The following is a 17,693-nucleotide window of genomic DNA, read 5'->3' as shown; positions in this document are numbered from 1 at the left end:
GGGCAGTTGCATGAGAGCATGGCAACCTCAGATGAATTAAATGAATAAGGACAAAATCTGTTTAAAAGTGAGCCTATGTGGCTGCTCTCTCATGCAACAGCAGTTCCGTGAAATGCCTTCTGCGCCATATTATAGATTGATTATAGATAGATATTATACATACAGTTGTGATTGTAATCAACGTTTCTTTATTTCGTTTCTACTTAATTCAACAACACTTCACTAAAAAGCTGAAGTTCATCAACTACCCTCTCAAGCAGACGCATGGGACACTTCATTGACATTGTCCCTTGTCACCTTGGACTTAGAATCATCAAGGTAGTGCTGATACACATAAGACATAAACCCCCACAAAGCCAACAACATAGCCACAATCTTCACCCCATCCATCTTTTCATGGAAAAAGAACACAGCAAGAACAGGAACAACAGGCAAGCCCAAGGTGCTAATCACATTGGAAAATAAAGAAGACACCTCATAAATCAAAGCCAGACATCCAATTGAGAATACCTGCCACGACACAGCAGTCCAAACCAATGTCATCACATATGACACTCTCCCCTTCCCAAACCCCTCCATCTCTCCCTTCAATCCCTTCCAATCCCCACTTGCGAAAAGGCCCACAACACAAACTCCAGTCGCAAACAAAGAAGGGTAAAATTGCATTTCCAAGACCACATAAAGGGACTCCTTCTTCATCACTTTCTCAAAGAAAAGTTGTGTTAATGCAAGCACTAGGGCGTACATGGCTGATGCACAGAGGGTGCATAAGAACCCAAATATGTACTTTCCGGGGAAGAGTCTCTTCGAGTCCGTGGACTGTGAGTGTACCGCAAGGAGCGAGGCGGAGAAGGTGAGGAGAAGGATAGAATTGAGTATGAGAGGAGTGATTTTTTGTGAATTTAGGAAGTAGGAGAAGAGCGCATTAAAGGCCAATTGGGTTGCACAAATAAGTGAAAATGTAGAGACTGGGAGGTATAAGAGACCATATGAATACATCACGCTATTGAGGCCTACAACTATCCCAATAGAAATGTAGGCAACGGCGAGGGTGGGGACAGTAGGAGCAGTCATGAATTTTGCATCAATGGAAGGCTTGGTGTGAGAGGTGTGATAGAATATGAGGGGAGGAAGAAAGATTGGAAAGCCCGCGGTTATAACAAGTGCTGCCATCCATTTGCTATTTCCTCCTTGTTCGTAGTAGAAATTGCCAAGGAGAGTGCCTACGGATTGGCCGGCGAGAAGGAAAAGTATGTTGATGGCTACCAAGATCCACCATTGCAAGTGTCTTTTTCGCTTGGGTGGTGGTTGATTGACACCAGTTGCATGTTTTGGTGTGTTTAGATGTTGGTCTTCTTCAAGGTAGAAAATTGAGAGGATCAGTGGCATTGCTTGTAATAACATGAATTAGTGTGAATGTGTGTAGGGGTGCAATCCATCTGATTCAACCCATTTTGGCTCGGGTTGAGTTGTGCTTTCAGAATCTCGGGTAGGGTTTGGTGAAGTATAAATGATTAAATAACACCAACTCTAAAAGCTTAAGCTTTTTGGAAAGCTTAAGCTTTTTGGAGTAATTGGTTGTTTCAGATGGTATCGATCTAAGCTTTTTGGAGTAATTGGTTGTTTCAAATGATATAGATCTATTGTCTTACTGAGTTCAAAACCTAACAACTCCTTCATATTAAAAATCCACGTGTACAGCCGACCCTAAAAAAGATGGGCCACACGTGAGTGGAGTGTTGAAGTACAAATGATTATATAACACCATCACTAATAGCTTAAGTTTTTGGATTGATTTTTTGTTTCACTGGGTTAGGATTGGAAGGGCAATGATATTTTCACCCCCTTGCAGTACGCATGTGTCCCCTTTTAACATGATTTGATGTCAAAAAACGCATTAAAGTTGCCCACTACTAACGTCGAGTCACGTTATAAGGGGGACGCATGCTTACTTTCGCAGGAGGGGGTGGGGGAGCCAACCGGATTTTATGTCATGTTGGGTTAAAGTTGAGGCATGGGACAACCCTTCCAACCCACCGGAACCAATCCCCTAAGTCCATTTTTAGTGATATCTAGTTGAGTAACCATTCTACATTGGTAATGGTGCCAATCATGGATGAAGTGAAGTGAAAAGTGAACCTAATTTGTTACTGTACATCGGACATTTGCATGACACTCTTCTGTGTACATCCAATGGATAAGAGGACACTTGACCCAAGACTATCCCTTTGCATTGATTGCGAAGGACCAAAAAAAAAGTTGTTTTGTCATTATTCAGCAGGGTTACCATTCTGGTATAGGTGAAAATGTGAAATTGGTTGTTGTTTTATCATGATACAGGGATAGCGCACAGCACCAACTTGAACCAAGACTACCTGTGGCTATGCAGTGAAGGACCAGAACATGATTGTATGGTTTGGCATTATGCAAGGGTACTGGGTTGAAATAGTACGTGAAAATGTGAAATAAATGGATAACTGTACTGTGTGAATACCTCGGGCCATTCCAAATCCCAACCGACCATTCCAGCCTGGTTTAGAAAATTGGGTTCATCAGGTCGGGTTGGACCTGAGTGATTTAGCGGTGCACTAGGTTAGGGTTAACCCTTCTCTGGTTGAGGTTTGGGTTGGGTCAGGTTAGGGTGGGAGTAGTGCTAAAGTAGAGCTACCTCGGGTTGGGCTAGGGTTGGCCTCAACCCTACAAACCTAGCCATAGTTGAGCCCCTATATATGTAGGTTTAGTTTAAATCATTACTTGAAAATTAAACTCCTGGGTCTACCTCGGCCAAGTTCTTGTCTAGTCTTGAGTTTTGTCCTCCATGTCAATGACAACTCTTTTCACTAATCACTAATCACTAATCAAAGAAAAGCTAACGGCATCAATCATTGACTTGCCATACTGACACTCTTTGGATCATCCCAAAGTCAGATCAGTGGATTGAACATGGACTTCTTGGAAAAAGCAACCACCCCATATTCTAAGTTCCATGATAAAACGGTTATAAATCTTTCAATAAAATAATACTTTGACATTGGGAAATGATATATGTACCAAAGTGGTTTGATAAACATGCGCTCCACTTGTCTATTGTGTAGTATTTGAAGAGATGTCAGAGGATATTAGGGTTCTCAAAAAGCTCTTCAAATACTACACGACAGACAAGTGGAGCGCATGTTTATCAAAACACTCTGGTGCTGATATAATTTTCCTTTCACATTATGTTTACAATAACAAGAGACCTTTGGTGAAGGATCCAGATCTTCACCTGTTTTTTAACTCTTTTTTAATGTTTGATGGTTGGAACCAGTGCCTAGAATCACTTCGGTCATTCATTGATTTGCCGAGGTAAGCCAGATAATAATCCCATCAAGTCAATCAAAATCCGATTTAATAGAAAACTTATGGCCTCTTAAGATACCACTGGTCCTTATTTACAAATGAGATTATCTTAAGTTAATCATATCTTTGAATGGGATATTAAGTCTACTTTAAAAGCCATTAAGAAAGATAAAATTATCTATAACACTTATTTGATTATTTGCATAAAATCTCGTATAAGATTGATTATATGCAAATAATGAGATTCAAATAATTTTTAGTGGTATTAATCATTGACTCATTTTTAACTCACCAAATTTCATTTTGGGCGACTTATTGATCAAGCATGACTGGCTAGACCTTACGTTGCTTGGTTCATTGGATTCCCTTTCTCTTGATTTCTAAATGGGAAGAAAGGAAAATGGTTTTAAACACTTTCTTTGGTTTCTCAGGGCCAAGTTTGGCAACCATGAATTTTTTTTTTATGTTCACCAAGTGGTGAGAGAGGGATAGGGAGAGCGGGTGGAGGAAGGGAATTGAGAGTAGGGATGCAACTCGGGTCTGGTTGGGTCGGGTTGAGGCCAACCCGACCTTGACCCGACCAACCAATTGCTCAACCCAAACCCGACCCGACCCTAGTTCCAACCCGACCCGACCCGAGGAACCCTTTTTGCCAACCCGGACCCGACCCGAACCGAGTTCAACCCGACTCAACCCGAGATGTTAAGCTTAAAAAATAAAAAAATTATTAAAAATGTCGGGTTGACTCGGATCGGGTTGCCCAAGTCCTCAACCTGAACCCGACCCGAACTCAGGTGCAACTCGGGCGGGCTCAACCCGAACCCGGGGAAAACTCCGGTTGGGTTGAGTTCAAGTCGGGTTCGGGTTGGGTTTTCTCAACCCGGGTTGAGGGCTTGGGCAACCCGACCCGAGTTCAACCCGAATTTTTTAATAATTCTTTTAGTTTTTAAGCTTAAAATTTCGGGTTGGGTCGGGGTCAGGTTCGGGTTGGCAAAAAGGGCTGTTCGGGTCGGGTCGGGTTGAACCTCTTCGGGTTGCAACTTGGGTCGGGTCGGGTCGGGTTTAGTACATGGTTGCTCGGGTCGGGTTCGGGTTGAGGCCAACCCGAACCCAACCCGCCCAAGTTGCACCCCTAATTGAGAGTGCATAAATGAGGAGCTGGTTCCTTGTGGCTGAAAATTAAGGAAAGAAAAAACTCTATTTTGAGTATAGTTTTTCTTTCCCTTGTTTTTAAGCCACTTCTCAATCGTGCCCTTTCTTCCTCTCCTTAACCCTCTCCCACAACTTGATAAGCTTATGGCTTAGAAAACCAACAAGAAAACCAACAAGAGCTCTCATGGCTGCCAAACATGGCCTAGAAAACCAACAAAAATTCAACAAATAAAGAGGTTCAAAACCCAATTACTTAATCCTTCTTTTTACACTCTACACCTTTTTTTTGTTTAATAAGAAGACATAACTGACCTGTAATGTGGAGCTGGAGTTGTTGAACATCGGCCATGGAGAAGAAGAGAGAGTGAGAGCTCTTCTTGGTGTGCTGTTTGGAAAGGCCGGCAAAAAGTCATTGCCATGTTTAAGTCCGCCAAATGGATAGGAGATTCCAATGCGCTCCTCAATCTCATGTTTTTTGTTTTTACTGTTTTCTAGACAAAACTACCTCTCAACATAACGTCAGCTTCTCTTCTCTTATCTTTCTCTACGCTATTATATCTAAGTCACAATGAATGAATTTATTTTAGGTGGGGCTGATGTAAACCATGACAAATTATTGCATTATTTGGGTTTGTTTGTTTTAGATTTTGAGAATCGATTTTGAGTCAAAAACTGATTATTGGACTCAAAATTGAACATAAATTTGAGTCCAATAGCCAGTTTTAGATCCACAATCGGTCCTCAAAATCCAAAACAAACAGGGGCTTAATGAAGTTACTAATTCGCACGACAATGTTTTGAAAATTGGACAACTCGCTATAGAGTGCATGATCTTGTTTTGATAATAGGATGCACGACTCACTTTAGTTGGGACTAATCTGATTGGCTGCTGGTTAAAAAGAAGTTAAAAATTCTCACTTTAGTTGGCACCAAGATGCCTCCATAGTCTCCCCCTCCCAATTCCAAATTCTGTCAGATTCCACTGACCCTGTGCTCCCAAACCCCCTCTGTAGACACCCCATTTTGAGCGTGTCCTAATCCCTCCCTGTTGGAGCAAAACCACATCAAATGAATGAGATAGGACCCCAAATTTCTTACCAAGTTAGCGTAAGATCCCACCAAGGTCCCTGTAAAATTTCGTCGCGATCCGAGCCCGTTCGCCTAGCGAACGAGTTAGGGCAGTGTCGTGGGGCAAGTTCATAAGGGTAGCGATTTAGCCTGAAAAGGGGGTGCTCTGAAACCTAAAAAGCCAGTTCAAATTTGCTATAATGGGTTGTCCAGGGAGATACGGGGGTATACAGATTAGTGTGTAGCAAAATTAGTTAGGGAGAATCTTTAGAAGCTTCCTAGGTGGTTACGCTTGCTTTGATCCCAGCCCCTAAACAAAAAGTTGATTTGAAGGGCTAGGATCAAAAGGGGAGGAGAAGATATTTTCTCAAAAATATTTCCCCCTGTTTCTGCTTGATCCCCCCTGTTGGTAAAAAGTAATTATAAATGCACTAGGATGGCTGTCCTGAGAGCAAAGGAGGGGGGGGCAAAAATTTTGTTTTCTTAGCCATTAAGAAACGAATAAAGGTTGAAATGAAAAAAAAAAAAAAAAAAAGGAGGGGAGGAGATCATTCGCAAGAGAGAAATAACAGAAAGAGAGGGAGAGGGATTTTGGCCGGCCTTCTTCTCCGGCACCAACCCCGGCCGGTCTCATCTTCCCACCACTGGTCAACCACCACCCTTTTCTTCTTCTTCTTCTTCATTTTCAATTTAGAACCCATTTTACCCAAACCTCTCTACCACCACCCTTCTTCTCCGGTGAGACGTTCACCGGAGTCCGGCCAGCCACCTATCTTCTCCTCCATTTGGGCTAACATTAAACCCTCTTTTCAAGTCTCCCCAACAGCCACCACCACCATCATCTTCCCCTCTCCTTCTACTCAAGCCAAACCCACTTCAAAACCCAAACTCACAATCTCCGGCAAACCCCATTAAATCCGACCTCCATTAAATCCACCTTCTTCTCCTTTGCAACCGCATCCATCCACCGAAACAAAAAAAAAAGAGGGGGAAAAAGGGCAGAGAAGCAGAGAGAGGGAGAGAGAGAGGAGGGTGAGGTGTTGGTGCTTCTCCATCTCCCCATCTCCGACCATCTCCTTCGGCCGGCAAGCCGGAGCTCCAGCCTCTTCTATCTTCTTCTTCTTATTTTTCTTCTTCCGGCCACAAACCCCATTTCCCTACAACTCTGGCCAACCCCACCATCTTCTCCGGCCGACCCCCTCCATTAACAGCCACCTCCACCTTGTTCTTCTTCTTCTTCTTTTTCCCCACCTCCTACCTCACTCCCACCGGAGCTCCGGCCGAATCCCACCACCATCTCGAACCGGGCTTGCAACCCCCATCAAACCCACCCCCATTTTTCCCATTTCAATCTCCCTCCATCTCCACCATCTAGGCCGTCCATCTCCCCAGCAGCCCTATTTCCACCATTTTCTTTTATTTTTCTTTTTTTTATCACCCAAACCCACTTCATTTTCTCCATTTCTGCCACATCCCCACCACCAAATTCCAGCCACCACCACCTCTGATCCTTGTCTTCTTCAGTGAGAAATCACCACTCCCAAACCCATCTCCTCTTCTCTGCAAAAATCCAAAACCCCAAACCCCTTTCATTTTCCCCTAAGATCTGCTGCTACCTCCACCTCACCCACCTCCATTTTCCACCGACCACATTACCCAACCAAATCTCCACCTCCGACCACCCTTCTTCTACTACCGCATCCACCCTTGCCTCCAAATTCCGGCCATCTCGTCGGTCGATCCCGACCTCGACTCTCTCAGCCACCACCACATCCCAACGGAGCCGCCCATATTTTTCCTCATCACCATTTTCCCTAGCTAAAACCCTCATCTCTCTCTCATTTTTAGTGTTTAAGGGTAAGAAAGGAGGAGGAAAAGAGGAAAATGAAGAGGGTTTGCGAGTACCAATGCTGATCATCGCCGTTCTTCATCAACCCATTTCCATCGAAAGGATTTACAGAGTGCTAGAAGAAAAAGAAGAAGAAGAAACAAGAATTCGAACACACAGGTCTATAATCCCAAATAATTTTCTCATTCTCTTCCTTCCATTCTTTGTCAATATTCTGTTTCTCGTACTTCCTTATGATCTCAGCACTGTGCTATGCAGTTACGGTCTTGGTGTCTGATTTGTGCTTACATAGGCCCATAATCTGTTTGATCAAGTGCCTATAAGAAGATCTTTGTATTCTTCATTGTTTTTTCATCCTAAGCTTTCAAGAAATTGATTCTCTTCCTCTGATTAGTGGTTTATGTTCAAACACTTAGAAAATTGTGTCATGACCATTCTAATGACTATTGTATAATCTGTTTTGAGGTTGGACCTTGCTGCTATGATCAAATAAAATTCGGATAGGACATTGCTCTTAACATTCATTGCCCATTCTTATTATTGCTTATTTCTTTTGTTTAGTACCCAAGAAGATGAACTTTTGAGGTTACAGATATGATACATATTTCTGGCGTAGTATAAGGAATGCAATGATTATTGGTTCTTTGCCTTCTATTGGGTTTTGTTTTTCTTGGAGTAATCAGGGTCGGGATTGCATAACGATCATTAGTAGGAAGTGATAATTCCATGACATGTTAGTAAAATATGGTATCTACAAAGCAATTGGGATTTCATCTCTTCATATGTTTGGACATGTTTCTCTGCAGTTCATGTGAATTCAGGTGTGTTTTAGATAGTTGTAATGCCGTTGAGATTTTCAGTTTATAATTGAATTCAAGCTATCTGTGTTTTTGAACATTTATTTCATTTTGGTTGAATCCACACACCACTTTCTTCGCTTTGGGTTTTGGGAAAGGCTTTATATGAAATCAGCGAGTCGCATAGTTGTCATAGTTGGTTGAGTCGCATGTCTTTGGGGTTCTCATCGGAGTTCAGGTTTATCTCCAATGTTTGGTACTGTCATTGATTTCGGAAAATTTCAGTCGGTTATGGCGATGACGAAATATTTCTTGAGCCAACCCCTTGCTCTTCTTATAATTTTTTCCGTCTTAGGGTGTTCGCAGTGTTTGAGGGATTTCCTTTATTTTCGGGAGTATTCTTTGCACGTTCCTCGGGATCCTTTTCGAGTTTCGGGATTCTATCGATTTAGTAGTTCTTCTTATAGAGTTTTCGTCTGTCCCTTTTGTTTAGAAGTCTACCCTTAGGGTTAGAAGCTTTTCATCTATCGTTTGTTTAGGGTTTTCCCTCGCGGGTTAGATATTGTCTCCTTTAGAGATTGATTAGGGCCCGTTAGTTTTGTTCTCGTATCTTCGAGATTGCTCTTTCTTTGGGATTTTAGTCCCCCCTATTTTGATTTCTCTCCCCTTAGGCTTTAGGGATCCCGTTTCCCTCTAATTACTCTACCGCGATATGGTGGGTAAGGAGGCTCTTCTATCGGATCCCCTGTAGCTGAAGGGTGTTAACACACTTTTAATCACCAAAATATAAAAACATCAAAAAACATTTGAAAACCAGAAAAAATCAAAATCATCTAAAGTGTTGAGTGTTTCTTTTAGAAGCGTATTAGGAAAGTTCGATTTTCGAACTACATTGGCTTGATCCTCTCTCACGAGGTACGCAGTGCAGCTTGGGATCTTTATCCCAAGTCCAGCCAAACTTTTGTGAATAAACTTTGAAAATCTTTCAAAAACCTTTGAAAACCTTGTTTTCCAAAGATCTTCCTCTATAGTTAGGAGTTTGTCCTAGATAGAGAGTTTTAGAGTTAGGAGTTTGTCTTTTGTTGTGTGCTTGTTGTGCATTTGTGTATTTGTGTTAGAGTTAGGAGTTTGTCCTAGCTAGGAGCGCCTCCGTCCGGTCGGTTGGCGATTCACATCGCCGACTGATGACTAGGTCTAAGATGCGTTGGTGATCCCATTGTTTTCCTTAGGACATACAGCCTAGTTACACATAGGTTGTAGGAACCACCTGCATTAGCTTAGGGCTAACCTGCATTTAGTTAGGGCATATAGGGTGTCCTAAAATCTACAATTCACTGGAATTTAAATAATCGTTCAAGAAGCTTTAATAACTAGTCTGGTCTTTTAGATCAAGTCTAAGATAGAGGTCTAGGTGTCTTAGGCATCATAGCTTAGAATAGGCGCGAAGAACTACGTTGCCTTGATTCTCGTGGAGGCGGGGATACGTAGGCTTCTTTGGATGAATACCAGGCCATCCGAGGACTCGGGCTAAATCATTTAGAGTCTTAGGATTTGTTATGTTGTGTGTTTTATTATGTTCTCTTACTTTCTTGTACTGATCCTATACCTTTAACTGTAGCTTGCATGTGTTTGTCCATCAGAACTTAGACACCAGTTAGGTATGTCACTCATAATCTAGCAATATTTAGGTGGCACCTCTTTCGTTTATTTTTTTGTGTGCTTATTATTTCTATTCTCAGGAAATGCATGCTTAGATAGATGACTCCAGAGGATTGTTCCCATTTCACATGATTTTTGCCCAAAACTCTTCGAGGTTAATAATAAATGGCATAAGAGACCAAGTGTCCGCACTCGGGTGAATTGGGGGCGCTCTTCGGACCTTCTTCATTCGTCATCAGGCACGGACCTTTTGTATCTCTGGTTATCCATTGCAAACAGAGCATTTGTTTTGGTTCCATGGCGTGTCCATGGATGGCGACTCTGAGTTATTTTTAGATATATCTTGGTTTCGAGCCCTGGCTCCGGATCAGGATGTATCTCTTTCTTTTTATAGCGCCACTCATGCTATGCTGTGAGGGTGGCAATAGTTTCGAGAGTTCCCTAGCAGAGCTCTCCTTCACGTTGTGGATGATCCAGAGGAGGGTGTTAGGGACCCGTTCCCTCACCGTCCTCGGATCAGGGTCCACACCCTCCCATCTCCATCATGTTAAACTTTGGTGTCTGGAATATAAGAGGTCTTGGTACCAGCACAAAAAGAAAGGAAGTACGAGATCTCATTAGTAAACATAACCTTCCCCTTTTTAGTATCCTTGAAACCCATGCTCCCCAGCAGAAAATGCTCAAATACATCCATGAAATATGTGGCCCTTGGGATTACATTTCTAACTTCAACTTCTCTGATCAAGGCAGAATCTGGCTGATCTGGAACCCACTCCTACTGCAGGTTCACCCTCATCTTTCATCTGACCAATTCATCCATTGTGAAGTCAGATTTCTCCAAACCCAAATTTCTTTCAACCTCACTAGTGTCTATGCCAGAAACAGAGGCATTGATAGGCGCCCCCTTTGGAACCAACTTTCTGTCATCTCCCTGGCATAACCCTTCCTTGGATCGTCATTGGCGACTTCAACATCACTAGATATGCTGATGAAAGGATGGGGGGTGCTAATCCAGTTGCTACTGATATGGAAGAATTCAACAACTGGATCGACTCTTGCTCTCTTTCTGATCTCAGATCCCATGGTCAAACCCTCTCATGGAACAATAGTTCAAGAACTGGAGATTGGAAGCTCCGGAGGTTAGATAGAGCCCTTGTAAACATGGAATGGCTTCTAAACTTCCCCAGATCGTTCAACACTTATCACCACCATGGCTTCTCTGATCACTCTCCTTTGATAATTCAATTTGATAACCCCGCTCTGAATAACAGGAAACCCTTTCACTTCCAATCAATGTCGCTAGAAGAAACATCAGTTTTCGAAATTGTTGAAAGAGCTTGGCTCACAGAGGTTAAAGGATCCAACCTCTATCAAATTACCCAGAAACTCAAAGAAGTAAAAAAGGCTTTAAAGGTCTGGAATACAAACGTGTTTGGCAGAATCGACATTCAAGCTCCTCTCATCCGCCAACAGCTAGACACAATTCAGAGCCAAATCGCCCTTAACCCTGCAGATAGGATCTTGAGAAACTCTGAAGAGTCTATAAAGGATTCTTATATCAAAATGGCAAGAAAGGAAGAAATCTTCTTCAAACAGAAGTCCAGAAACCAGTGGCTAAATCTTGGCGACTCAAATTCTGCTTTTTTTCACTCAGCGATGATGGCTCGTAGGAACCAAAACAGCATTCAAGGTACCTCTACCCCTGATGGTTCATTCTCATCTGACCCTGAAATCATTTCCAACACCATGGTCTCCTTTTTCTCAAAGCTTCTCAACTCTGAAAGACAGAATCCATCTGATGATCCCTGTTCTGTTCCTGACCCGATGCTCTCCCTCTCTCATGACGAGATCGATATCCTCCAATTGCCTTTCACTGAAGAGGAAATCAAGAAAACTATTTTCTCTTCTGATGGAAACAAAGCCACTGGCCCTGATGGATTCAATGGGGATTTTTTCAAGGCCTTCTGGTACCTGGTGAAAGATGATATAACCAAAGCAATCCTCTCCTTCTTCTCAAAAGGTAGGCTACTCCCTGAAATGAACCATACTTTTATTGCTTTGATTCCCAAATGCCCTGATGCCTCCTCCCCTGAAAAATACAGGCCCATTTCCCTTTGCAATTATATCTACAAAACAATCACAAAGCTAATGGCAAACAGGCTTAAACCCCTCATGGACTCTTTGATCAGCCCATTCCAATCAGCTTTCATCAGAGGAAGAATAATTCAAGACAATATTCTTTTGACCCATGATCTTTGTCACAACTTCCATAAACCCAACTCCCTCAAGGCTATGTGTATCAAAATGGACCTATTGAAAGCTTTTGATAGTGTAAAACACTCCTCCATGATAATATTTCTTAGAAAAATTGGGCTTCCAGACACTTGGTGTAATTGGCTTTCCCAATGCATCACTACCCCCTTCCTTTTCTATCCTCATAAATGGAGTCCCCCATGGTTTTTTCAAATCGTCAAATGGGCTTTGTCAAGGTGATCCTCTCTCCCCCCTTCTCTTCTGTTTTGTAATGGAAATGCTATCTTGTCTCCTCCATTCTTCCCTTTCCTCAGGCGAAATTTCTACCCCCTTTTGTCGCAAAGATCTCTCTATCTCCCACACTTTCTTCGCAGATGATGTTATGATCTTTGCAAATCCCTCCCCCTCTGTTGCTTCCGGAATCATAAACTGCCTAAATCTCTTCAAGGAATGCTCTGGGCTCGATTTTAATCCTGCTAAGAGTGAAATATTCTTCTCAGGTGTTGAAAGAAATTCCAAGAGAGCCATTTGCAATATCCTAAAGATTGGTGAGGGATCCTTCCCCATCAAATTCCTTGGGCTCCCCCTCATAACCTCTAGACTTACCTCTCTTGACTGTCAGCCAATCATTGACAAAGTCAGATGCAGAATATCCTCTTGGTCCAATAACACCCTATCTAGAGCTGGGAGAGCTGAGCTGATAAGATCGATTCTCACCTCCTACCAGGTTTTCTGGTCGGCTGCGTTTCACATTCCTCAAATACTGTGGAGAAAATTGAGAAAATTCTCAGGGATTTCTTTTGGTCGGGAGGAAGTGGGAAGAAAAATTACCACAATATCTCTTGGGATGCAATTTGTAAACCTAAGAAAGAGGGGGGTTTGGGAATCAGGAGCCTATTCGACCTCAACAAAGCCGCTCAAATGAAACAATTGTGGAACATTTTGATTAGGAAAAGTACTCCTTGGGTGAAATGGTTCAATCTCAAACACATCAGGAACAGGAGCATCTGGAGCTTGCCGATACCTTGCAGCCCCTCCTGGGCCGCCCGGAGTATTATCAAAGCTCGATCCCTTGCAATGCCTCACACCTGCTACCTTGTTAGTCCAACCTCTAATCTGAAATTCTGGTCCTATCCTTGGCTCCCAAATGTCCCTATTTCTTCCCAACCCTCCTTTGGCTCCATAATAAATTTCATTCCTCCAAATGCCACCATCCAGGAGACCTTTGAGAAGGGGTGGTGGAATATGATCCAACTCTTACCTCACTTCTCTGAGCTTAAAGCTCTCACTGATTCCGCCCTCCTCACTTCAAAGCTGCCTTCCAAAGTTATTTGGAAACCTGACTCAAATGGGCTCTTTTCCCTCTCCAGTGCTTGGAACACCATAAGAACCAAAAACCATCATCAAAATTGGTCCTCGTCTATTTGGTTCCCTGGGCATATTCCCAAGTTCAGTACTACCTCTTGGTTAGCCATCCAAGGGAAGCTTAGCACTAGAGATAGGCTTTCCTTCCAAGGTCCTTTGAGAGATACTCTCTGCTCTCTTTGTAATGTGGATTCTGAGTCCCACAATCACCTTTTCTTTTCGTGCAGCTACTCCGCCTGGATCTGGCAGCAAATTCTATGGCGCATCTCCAATCGGAAGAAGCAAAAAAAATCCATCGGTGAGGAGGAAGATTGGATCAGAGGCAAATTCAAAATGAAAGGCCAAACTGCAACCCTCGCCCGAATCCTATTCACAGCTTCAATCCACTTCATCTGGCTCGAAAGGAACCGAAGAGTGCATGAAAATCAGAAGAAGCACAAGCATTACATTCTGAAATCAATCCTCTCCGCAGCGAGAGACAGAATTCTGTTTCTCAAACTTGATGATTCTTTATCCGATGAAAATGTTAGAATTACTCGCATATGGAACATCCCTCTTTTCCATAATTCAGCATCTCCACAGACTTGCTCATGGATCCCCCCTTCTTCTCTGTTCAGCAAGCTAAACACAGATGCATCTTTAACTGGTGGCGATGGAGAAATTGGGGGCATCCTCAGGAACGACCTGGGCCTGTCTTCTGCTATGTTCTCACTGAATTGTGCTCCAGCTCCCATTCATCTTCTCGAGATTGATGCTATAATCAACGGCGTTCTCCTTGCTGAATCTATGAACATAAAAAATCTTTGGATAGAATCAGATTCCTTGACAGCTGTCAAAGTGGTCCAAAACTCCTCTCCATGTCCTTGGAAGAAAATGCCTGATCTTGAACATCTTGCGAAGCGCCTTTCTGGTTTTGACAACTGGTCTATTACTCATATTTGGCGAGAAGGAAACATGGCTGCTGATTTCTTATCTAAGATCTCTTGCCCTTGTAAGGGTCTTCCAATCCCCCCTTCTGTTATTCCTCATGAATTGAATGTAATCCTTCTGGAAGACTCCTCTGGAGCCATTTATAACCGTATGTAATCATTTTTCTTTTGAATAAATTCTGGTGGGGGTCTGCCTAACCCCAAATTACCAATAAAAAAAAAAGGAAATAATTGTTTCATTGGTTCGCACAAGTTGCATCGTATAATTGAGTTGAATAAACAAATGAAAAAACAGGGAAACGTATTTACTGTGACAGAAAAGTACGGAATATGGGCACATGCTTCGAGGAATTAAGGATTACGAGCACATTTTAAAACAAGAATGAAACACGGGCTATTCTTCAAAATCGGGTGGAAAAAGACCCTGATACCCTTCTGACATCAACTGACGCGTCATTCAGCTTCCTTTTTCATTGTTGCCATTAAATTAGCACGTTTCACGAGTCTTCTTTTGGTTCGTCTGAATGTGTATTTGAACCGACAGAACCTTGGGTTCGTTTCTATCTTGGCTGTCTGAAATAACTAGAGACGGATGGATGCTTGACACGTGTTGGAAAACTTTTTGGAACGTTGACAACCCAAAGTCAATCATTATCTTTTCTCACTTCTCTTTTGGCTTAGAACGGTAACGTTATTGCGTCTCTTTTGGCTTAGAATCTTTTCACTTCTCTTTTGGTCATCACTTCTCTTTTGCCTTATAACGGTAACGTTATTGAATACGTCTCTTTTGGTTAAGAACGGTGACGTTATTGAGTACTTTATTATTGCTTGCGTCTCTTTTGGCTGAGAACGCCGCCAGATTCTTGAGTACGCCACCGGAATATTAAGGGGTACGCCTGTGGAAATAGGGTGTACGCCGGTGAAATTCATGGGTACGCCGGCGTAAATAATGGGGTATGCCGGCGTAAATAATGAAGACCAAAAGAGAAGGAAAAAAGAATTCATGGGTACACCGGCGAAAATAGAGTGTAAGCGGAAATAGGGTGTGCGCCGGCGTAAATAATGGGGTACGCCAGCGTAAATAATGATGACCAAAAGAGAAGGGAAAAATAATTCATGGGTACGCATGCGGAATTCATGGGTACGCTGGCGGAAATAGGGTGTAAGCTGGCTGAATTCATGGGTACGCAGGCGTAAATAATGGGGTACGCCGGCGTAAATAACGAGGACCAAAAGAGACGGGAGAAGATTCTAAGCCAAAAGAGACGTATTCAATAACGTTACCGTTCTAAGCCAAAAGAAAAGTGAGAAAAGATAACTTCAACATTCCAAAAAGTATTCAATAACGTCAGCGTTCCAAAAAGTTTTCCAAAACGTGTCAAGCATCCATCCGTCTCTAGTTATTTTCGACGGCCAAGATAGAAACGAACCCAAGATTCTATCGGTTCAAATACACATTCAAACGAACCAAAAGAATTCTCGTGAAGAGCTCCAATTTAATAGGCAGTAATGAAAAATGAGGATTCTATCGATGTCAGAAGAGTGTCGGGGTCTTTTTATCACCCAATTTTGGAGATTATCCCGTGTTTCATTCTTGTTTTAAAAGGTGCCCCAAATCTGTAATTCCTCGAAACATGTGCCCACATTCCGTACTTTTCTCTCGCTTATGTAGGTGAATTTTAATCCATTACTCATCCATTGTAGGGTCCAGCAGATGAACAGTTTCGATCACCTAATATCTGGAGCCCACTTGTACTTTTATGTTGCGACTTGCGGGTGTTTAAAGTCAGTGTAAGAGCTCTTTTTTTAATTAATTTTTTTATGTTTTTTGAGAACTGGTTGGGTAAGAGCTCATATGAGAAGCATTAATATGATCTTTATGTATGATGTCAACATCTGGATGCAAGTATTTTTTAAAACATAGAGGGGCCCATATGGTTCGACAATCCAAACCATTTATTTGTTGGGCTTCCACTTAGCTAGGTCGGGCCCACGTGGTTCGACAATTCAAACCATTTGTTTGTTGGGCTTCGACTTAGATAGGACGTGCTCTGAAAATCATCTCCATGATCCTGATCGATCCTCTGATCTATTGAGGTACAAACCATTATAAAACCCCATAGATCAGAGGGTTAGGATTATCGAATCATATGGGTCCTACTGTATTTTTTTAAATACTTGCACCTATGTGCAAAGGTAGGCTTCGTAGTGCAAAAGAAGCCTACCTTACATATGGCACTAGCCTCAGGGCTTGTTGCAAGTTGCAACCATGAAAAGGGCACTGAGAAATCCCTAAAAACCGGTGAAAAAAAAAATTACACTATTTTAAACTGGGTTTTTTTTTCCTGTTTTATACAGGCTTTTTATGCTTTCGTTGCTCTCACCTTCTCAAGTCTCCCTCTCCGCCCATGTCTCACAACTGGCCCTGTTAATATTCAATGGAATATTTTTTTATGTTGCCAAACATGCCTTTAGGCTCTGTTTGTTTTGGATTTTGAGAATCAATTTTGAACCCAGAACCGAGTGCCATACTCAAAATTAAATGTGATTTTGAGTTTCATATTCAATTTTGGACAAAATATCAATTCTCATGCAAAATCCAAAACAAACAAGACTTTAGGGCACATTTGGCTACCATGAATTTGTTTTCCTGGAATACTAGCTTACACAAAGGGGAGGAAGGGTGGGAGACGGATTTGTTTTCCTAGAATACGAGGGACTCAGTGAGGAGAGCATAAGAAAAGCCTTAAAAAATTAGGAAACAAAAAACTGTACTCAAAATATGTGACTTTTTCCTTGGTTTTTAGCCACTGCTACTCAATCGTGCCCTCTCAAGTCTTTGCCTCTCCCACCTGCCCTACCCTCTCTCACCACTTGCGGCAACCAAGAATTTTTTTTCATGATAAGTTAGTTTCTCCAAGTGGTGAGAGAGGGTAGGGCAGGTGCGAGAGGGAGAGACTTGAGAGGGCACGGTTGATTAGGGAGTGAGAAGTGGCTAGAAACCAAGGAATAAGTAAATCGTGTGTTGAGTAGAGTTTTTGTTTCCAGGTTTTTCAGTCTTTTTTTGCCTTCTCCTCACTGAGTCCCTCTCGTATTCTAGGAAAAAAATTCCAATACCACCCTTCGTAACGTTTGTGTAAGCTACCAAAACAAATTCATGGAAACCAAACGTGCCCTAGTGTCATCCAAATTCTTCATTTGGTAGTCCCTATTACCAACATGAAGTTCCGTATTTTCCAGAAATTACGGTGGGGCCACTTCTTAGGATGACCCAAACCATTG

At 42.3% G+C, this 17,693-nt stretch overlaps 2 protein-coding genes across 3 annotated transcripts; one reads left to right on the top strand and one right to left on the bottom strand.

Moving 5' to 3' along the window:
* Positions 1-165: 165 nt before the first annotated feature.
* On the bottom strand, positions 166-5,025 carry LOC143877192 (putative purine permease 11). 2 transcript variants are annotated; one of them, XM_077379089.1, is made up of 2 exons: positions 4,804-5,025; positions 166-1,352 (listed from the first exon to the last, which is right to left on the bottom strand). In XM_077379089.1, exons 1-2 carry the CDS (start codon positions 4,838-4,840, stop codon positions 253-255), a joined length of 1,137 nt encoding a protein of 378 aa, XP_077235204.1. In that variant the 5' UTR covers positions 4,841-5,025; the 3' UTR covers positions 166-252. The 2 variants fall into 2 exon arrangements, with proteins under 2 accessions (XP_077235204.1, XP_077235202.1); XM_077379087.1 differs by having other exon boundaries at positions 166-1,355; positions 4,804-5,023.
* An 8,013-nt stretch (positions 5,026-13,038) lies between these two features.
* On the top strand, positions 13,039-14,568 carry LOC143876944 (uncharacterized). The gene has a single exon (XM_077378621.1). The coding sequence runs from the start codon at positions 13,039-13,041 to the stop codon at positions 14,566-14,568; it is 1,530 nt and encodes a 509-aa protein (XP_077234736.1).
* The last annotated feature ends 3,125 nt before the right edge of the window (positions 14,569-17,693 follow it).

This window comes from Tasmannia lanceolata, unplaced genomic scaffold (genome assembly GCF_043159265.1).
Source record: "Tasmannia lanceolata isolate RefF3 unplaced genomic scaffold, GAP_Taslan_0.1 ptg000005l, whole genome shotgun sequence".
In the NCBI taxonomy this organism is placed as follows: Eukaryota; Viridiplantae; Streptophyta; class Magnoliopsida; order Canellales; family Winteraceae; genus Tasmannia; species Tasmannia lanceolata.
The sequence above is the reverse complement of the archived record's forward strand: the minus strand, read 5'-3'. Positions and strand labels throughout refer to the sequence as shown.

What these genes read in the sequence shown, in the direction of transcription:
- LOC143877192 (XM_077379087.1), bottom strand. Translation starts at nt 4,840, where the DNA reads ATGGCCGATGTTCAACAACTCCAGCTCCACATTACAG. An exon ending in ACTCCAGCTCCACATTACAG is followed by an intron (nt 1,356 to 4,803) that starts GTCAGTTATGTC and finishes TCTACCTTGAAG; the next exon opens with AAGACCAACATCTAAACACA.
- LOC143876944 (XM_077378621.1), top strand. Translation starts at nt 13,039, where the DNA reads ATGAAACAATTGTGGAACATTTTGATTAGGAAAAGTACTCCTTGGGTG.